The sequence below is a fragment of the Pavona decussata genome, unplaced genomic scaffold (genome assembly GCF_977016875.1).
Source record: "Pavona decussata unplaced genomic scaffold, jaPavDecu1.1 SCAFFOLD_52, whole genome shotgun sequence".
In the NCBI taxonomy this organism is placed as follows: Eukaryota; Metazoa; Cnidaria; class Anthozoa; order Scleractinia; family Agariciidae; genus Pavona; species Pavona decussata.
Genome location: NW_028145474.1, coordinates 916,489 through 922,500, shown reverse-complemented (window position 1 = coordinate 922,500; position 6,012 = coordinate 916,489). Strand labels below are relative to the sequence as shown.

Here is a 6,012-nt window from a genome sequence, read left to right as displayed (position 1 = left end):
GAAAACGGGATTTGTAACCCCGCCCCCTCCCCGTCAGGCCCCTCTTTCTAGGCTCGTGATGAACCGAACGCAGCGTAATTAATGGCTTGTCTGATCTCAAGGTAAAGAAAAAAACTTCCGGAAGTACGATCACGGCAAGTTGGACACACTGAACCTTCCATACGACCATCAATCAGTCATGCATTACGACAGGTATCTATTCTCGATTGATAGCAAGAAACCCACGATCATCGCCAGGGGAATGCCATGGAAAAGTCTTGGAGGACAGCTGAGAGGAACTTTGACAAAGAACGATATCAGAGAGATAAAAGCGTTATACGGCTGTTAGATTAATACCGGATTTTATTCACCCCAGGGGGAAGGGATATCCGTTGGGAATTTTTGCTGGGAGGCACTGTTCGGTGCTAGAAAACCTAAAACTCACCTCTCGTTGTAGGCTCAATTTAATAGGCCATTTCCGAGTTACTGTGAACCTCATTATGAAAGCGAGGCTAAGTGCAAAAGCTTTTCAAATAAAAATTCGTTTTTTTTGCATATGAATGAAAACTAATTTTCATAATAAAAACTTTGCACTTAGCCTCGCTTTCATAATGAGGTTCACAGCAACTTGGAAATGGCCTATTGATTTACCAGCCGCTGCTCGGGAAACGAGACCGCACTTCTCCTCGAAGAAGACCAATTTCGGATCGAGAGGAATGACGGGGCGGAAATCGAGGCTAGCAGTCGCCTAGCAACATCTCAAACGAGAGGGAATTCTTTGGACATGTAAGAGAGAACTTAACGATCGTATTTCAGGGCATTAGACAAAATACGACTGGTAAATTAGATTAGCCTCTAAACTCCTCAGCTGTTTTCATTCTCTTTCAGACAAAACTTTATCATCATTTTACCTTATTTCAGTTTTAAAACCCTAAAATCTTTCAGCTAACTTTCGAATTCAGATCAGCCCAAAAGGACAAAACGTTTGAGCCATATTTCCGACCAGCTGTAAACACAGTAGACAGAGCAGGCCTCCTTCACTGCTAAACGATTCAAAACCTACACCATTTTCGTTTTAACTCAAAGCCAAATTTTTTGAGAGCGCGTTCCTAGATAGCTTATACAAGAGTAGACTGTAAGCAGTCCCTTTCTGGATAGTCGAGAGGTCGCGCGAAAAAAAAACTAGAGTGAACGAGCGGAGGGGGTCTCCTCGCTCCAGTCTCGCTACGCTATATATGAGCACACCATCTCGACTAACCAGAAAGGGACTGCTTGCAGTCTAATACAAGAGAGATTCCCTTCCCCCAACACTCCCCCCGAAACAACTCGTAAATTGAAGTTTATTAGTGCTCTCATTCAAAGTAATTTTAAAGATATAGACGTTTGCTTTATTATACAAACGTGTTGTAACTTAGGCGAAATTAATGCCAAACTGAATTTGAAATAAATATTCGAAAACCTCAATATTTCATGGCTCTTGTTTTGTTTAGAATCCGTTGTTATTTTTTCTTGACGTGTTATTCATTACAACAAAGTTCACATCCATGCTCCTCATAGAAAAACGTATTTTCTCCGAGTACTGAACGTCATCGAAAAACATATAGCCTAAAAGTTTCGATACGAAATTAACACAGTATTTCAATGCTCGTCTTTGTTGAATTTAACGAATATTCTCAAGTATTCTAAAGATTAAAAAAATTACTAAAATATTAATTTAACCAAATTAAAAATAGCTTTTATAGATAATAAATTTCTGTTGTGTGAACGAAGGGTCTTCGTGAGTCCTAAGGTTGAGCATCCAGGCGTGAATTCGCACGTGTTTCCACGCGCATTGACGGAGTTCGAGTAACACTTGCGTGGGCTCGCGCCGTTCTAAAACTCGTCATGGTACATCATCTTTGGCCCGCTAAATTCATCATGAGAGATGGAGCCGTCTTCATCCGTGTCCTCGTGTTCAAAGATGTTAGCCACTACCATCTTATGATGTTTTCTCCATTTCTTGTCGCGCACGGGCATACCTTGTGCTTGGGCCTGCGCCTTCATGTATTCCGACACTTCTTTCTTGGACAAGATCTTATCACCGTTTGTATCGATATGTGAGAACATGTCGGCTTGTGGGGGAGGTGGACGAATATCAAACATTTCCAGCTCGTAAGTTAGAGTCGTGTTCCCTGAGATAAAAGAAAACATAGTAACAAATTTGAGTCACATTAGAATCTCAATAGGCCAACAAAGGTGTAGCTTAGCCAATATGGCGGCCAAAATGGCGACCGAAAATTCAAATAAGTTAAAATTAAAAAAAGCATACCAACACTAGGAAAAGCACTTTTACTTTAGTAACCCTGCAAAGTTTCAGTATATTAAGTGTAATATCAGCTGAGAAAATGTAAGTTGAAAAATGAAAAATTTACAGACGTTTGTATGACTGGGGGTATGACGTATACCCCCAGCCACACAAACATCTGTAAATTTGTCAAATTTCATCTTACATTTCCTAAGCTGATATAACACCTAATATGCTGAAACTTTGCAAGGTTACTAAAGTAAAGGTGCTCTTTCCAGTGCTGGTATCAGGTTTTCATTCAGTTCAATTTTAACTCATTCAAATCTGTTGCCGCCATTTTGGAGAAGGGTCTATTAACAAGGGTTTTTATTACTCCCCCCTGGATGGGATGCTATTCCATTGCAGGGTTTCCCTTAGAATTTGCGAAAGAGATAATGTGGAACAAAGTTTTCTGTCTAAGGTATTATATGACGGAAAAACGTGGCTTAAACGTGGATTGAAAGTTCGACGTGCTACCCATCAATCTTAAGCCCCGTCTACACGAGCAATTTTTATATGGCAATTTTTATTTGCCCATGTTGATGATGAGAAATGACCAATTTTTATGTGACAACTGCATTTGCTGAAAAGCTGGCGTGTTATTTTTTATGTGGCAAATAAAAAATGGCCACATAAAAAAATTGCCCGTGTAGACGAGATGCTACATTAAATGTGACAATTTTTTCAACGTCATTCATGGAACCCAGTCTCTACAGTCCCTAACATTTGCGCATCCAGCATGGCGCCATCTTGCTTTTTCCCTTCCCATGGACATCTCTGCTGTGCGTTAACTACTGACGTAAATTAACAACAAATATTTGTCGAGCCATCTACACGGGCAAATAAAAATTGCCACATACAGTTGCCACATAAAAATTGCTCGTGTAGACGGAGCTTTACTAAGACAACCACTTCGATTTCCCCACAAGAGTGTCGCAATACAAATAGAGTAATTTGAGTACGCGGATGAACGATTAGCCAGCACTAAGAGGACCAGTCAAATTTTAAGGTTTACGTTTATAAACCACGCTAAATGAAGTGGAGCCTGAGTCAAAACTTCCTGTACTGAGAGTAAAGGCCTGCGAGCCCGGATAGAAGACGTTTAAGGACGGTACCTACTGATACAGAAGTATTTTTGCACAGTTTATGACTATGCGGGAAAAGCAGATCTTATTATGGGCTATTGAATCCAGCAAGAAAATTGGGGGTAGCAGGGCATTTTTTTTTTAGAGATAATTAAACAACAATTATTCTAAAAGGCAGTAAAATACAAAGCAATGTATGACATATTTTTTTTCCAAATTGAAGCTTTATTGTCTCTGAAAAATGCATGGTTACTCCCAATTTTTGTTTTGGATGCTAAGAGCATTTGCTGAGTTCTTCTTTCGGTCCGCATAGCTTTAAACTGCGCAAAAATATCCCTGTATTAGTAGGCACCACCCGAGTATCTCGAGATGCGCATAACATATGCGCAGTAACAAAAGAAGATACCGTCCTTAAGTTAGAATTTGACCAAATCCAAACCAAACCCCAGTTCCAGAAAGTTTTAATTTCAAGTTACTTGTGTTTTCCCGCACTGGTCCATATTTTTTTCTTTTGGGATTAAATCATATTTGCTTTGGATTAGTTTTACAACAATCATTAAAAATATTCACCACATAGACAGCAAAATAACCCTGCAAGCCGTGGTGTCTCCGTATCGTTCGCTAGAGAAACCATTGCTCGCAGGATACAACTAACTTTCCTTTCACAAACAAAAAACCACACGAACTATTTTGTCTACGCCGTGGTTTAAATTAATTATTCATGGGCAGTATTAACCAGTGGCTTAACGCTTCGTGTTCTTGAACTCGTTTCATTAATAATTTGGCTTAAAAGGACAAACATTTTCCACTCCATGATGTAGTTTATATATAATGAGGAATTTCGAATAAAGCCTTCACAAGAAGGGAGTTATTGACTTCCTCTGAAATTTTAGTCGCGGATTTGAAAGACCATTTATTTTCGTTTGTTGAAATGCAGACCAAATTTAAAAACAACTAAAAAGTAACAAATTCTAAGGATTTAGCTGTCGAAACCGAAATTATAAATGTCAACACTTCAAAGAATTGTTCACGCGCTTACTTCCGTTTTAGGAAAGAAATCGTAAGAATTTCCCGCAGTTTTCAAAGGCCTTTAAACGTAGCATACTTTAGAAAGAGGACGAAGAAAGAGCTTTTAACAAACTCAAATTACAGAAAATCAAATCAAACGAGTGATCGATCTTTGTCTGCAGTCAGTCGGATAATTAGTTGATATGAACAAACTACAAACAAAACGTTTTTTCCACACAAAAGGTCAGTTAGTAACACCAATAAAGACTTATGTAATCTTTTCAATTTCAGAGTTATATATCGACCTGCTTCTTACTTTGACTCTGTGGGTGAAATCATAGGATGTGTGCATTCACATGAAGGTTATCGAGCTGTACTTTTCTGAGGTGTTGCTAGCTTTAAATAACGACATTTGTTGATTTTTCTGGACTCCCTAGAAAACATAACAAAAAGAAAATTTTACCTGGAATGTGTCCGGCTCCTTTCTTGCCATAACCAAGTGAAGGCGGTATGACGATTTCTCTTTTCATTCCTTTGCACATGCCTAGCACACCGCGCTCAAAGCCTTTGATTACAGTTCCTGTCCCAAGCATAAATTCAAACGGTACGTAGCCCTTGGCTGGATCGATTGTGGTGTCGAACAAAGTGCCATCGTCCATCCAGCCCTTGTAATGAATCACAACGAGATCACCAGATTTCGATTTGTTCACGCAGTCCTTTGGCGTGTAAAGATCGTTGACTTCGATTTTGGCGTTTGGATCTTCTTCTTCTTCTTCTTCCTCGTCTTCTTCTTCGTGTTCTTCGTCTTCATGTTCATCTTCTTCATCGTCATCATCTATAACATCGTGATCTTCGTCTTGTTTCTTTTCCTCGTGTTCATCAGCAATCTTCTTTTCTTTCGTTGACTCATCCTTCCCCTCGTTAACAACTTCAACGTTAGCATCGTCGTCATCAACTTTTTTTGCCCCCCTCTTCATCATTAACTTCGCTCCTGGCTCGGAATTGCGCTCGCTTGTTGCAAGGCATAGCGCCAGAAAACACAAAAGTAAAACAATTTGCAGAGTTCTTTCCATGGCTATAATGTTTTGTTAAATGAACAATAACACGTACCGGGAGCTTGGGAGTATACGACTTTGTTTTCCAAACAGGTGGTATGTTTATACTTGCAGGTATATATAGCTGATTACTGGTCCGTATCTGGCGTGGCCTGTTGCAAACATGTGCATCTGATTGGCTATTGACTATTTAACAATTATTCCACGAGCGCGCGTTGGATATGAGATGATAGACAGCGGTGGCGATAGGCAATGCCGGACCGCACAAAAATGCAGTACGAAAATTTTGCGGATTGGCAATTTTTTGTGGTTTGCGGGAACAAATTTTTCCGAGTCGAGGGTGACTGAAATTTCTGCTGGAAACTAATTTTTGCGATGCTCCGTTTATGCAGCAGAACATTCAAGTGGAAGAAAGCTTAAGAGACTGTCCGCGTTAGAGCGGATAAGGCAAATTTCGGCTTTTCACCGATTTCGCTGATTTTTTCTATGAACATCGATCATTATATTCCATAAACAAATATCACATTTACTGAGCTCAATGCGATTTTTTTCGTCGTTGGCG

General features: G+C 39.7%; 2 protein-coding genes across 3 annotated transcripts in view; one reads left to right on the top strand and one right to left on the bottom strand.

Annotated features, from left to right (window-relative positions):
- LOC146480797 (astacin-like metalloprotease toxin 5) overlaps positions 1-1,443 on the top strand; it is a 10,415-nt gene extending 8,972 nt beyond the window's left edge. For both annotated transcript variants that reach the window (XM_085109144.1, XM_085109143.1), the window contains one exon: positions 102-1,443. In XM_085109144.1, the coding sequence (XP_084965270.1) occupies positions 102-328 (227 nt within the window). In that variant the 3' untranslated portion in view covers positions 329-1,443. The remainder of the gene's footprint in view (positions 1-101) is intronic.
- LOC146480796 (peptidyl-prolyl cis-trans isomerase FKBP14-like) lies at positions 1,342-5,529 on the bottom strand. The gene is made up of 2 exons (XM_085109142.1): positions 4,859-5,529; positions 1,342-2,150 (listed from the first exon to the last, which is right to left on the bottom strand). Exons 1-2 carry the CDS (start codon positions 5,466-5,468, stop codon positions 1,852-1,854), a joined length of 909 nt encoding a protein of 302 aa, XP_084965268.1. The 5' UTR covers positions 5,469-5,529; the 3' UTR covers positions 1,342-1,851.
- Between the last annotated feature and the right edge of the window lie 483 nt (positions 5,530-6,012).

Coding starts and splice junctions, on each gene's coding strand:
- LOC146480796 (XM_085109142.1), bottom strand. CDS start 5,468: ATGGAAAGAACTCTGCAAATTGTTTTACTTTTGTGTTTTCTGGCGCTA. Junction 2,151..4,858: donor AGGAGCCGGACACATTCCAG/GTAAAATTTTCT, acceptor CTTTTATCTCAG/GGAACACGACTCTAACTTAC.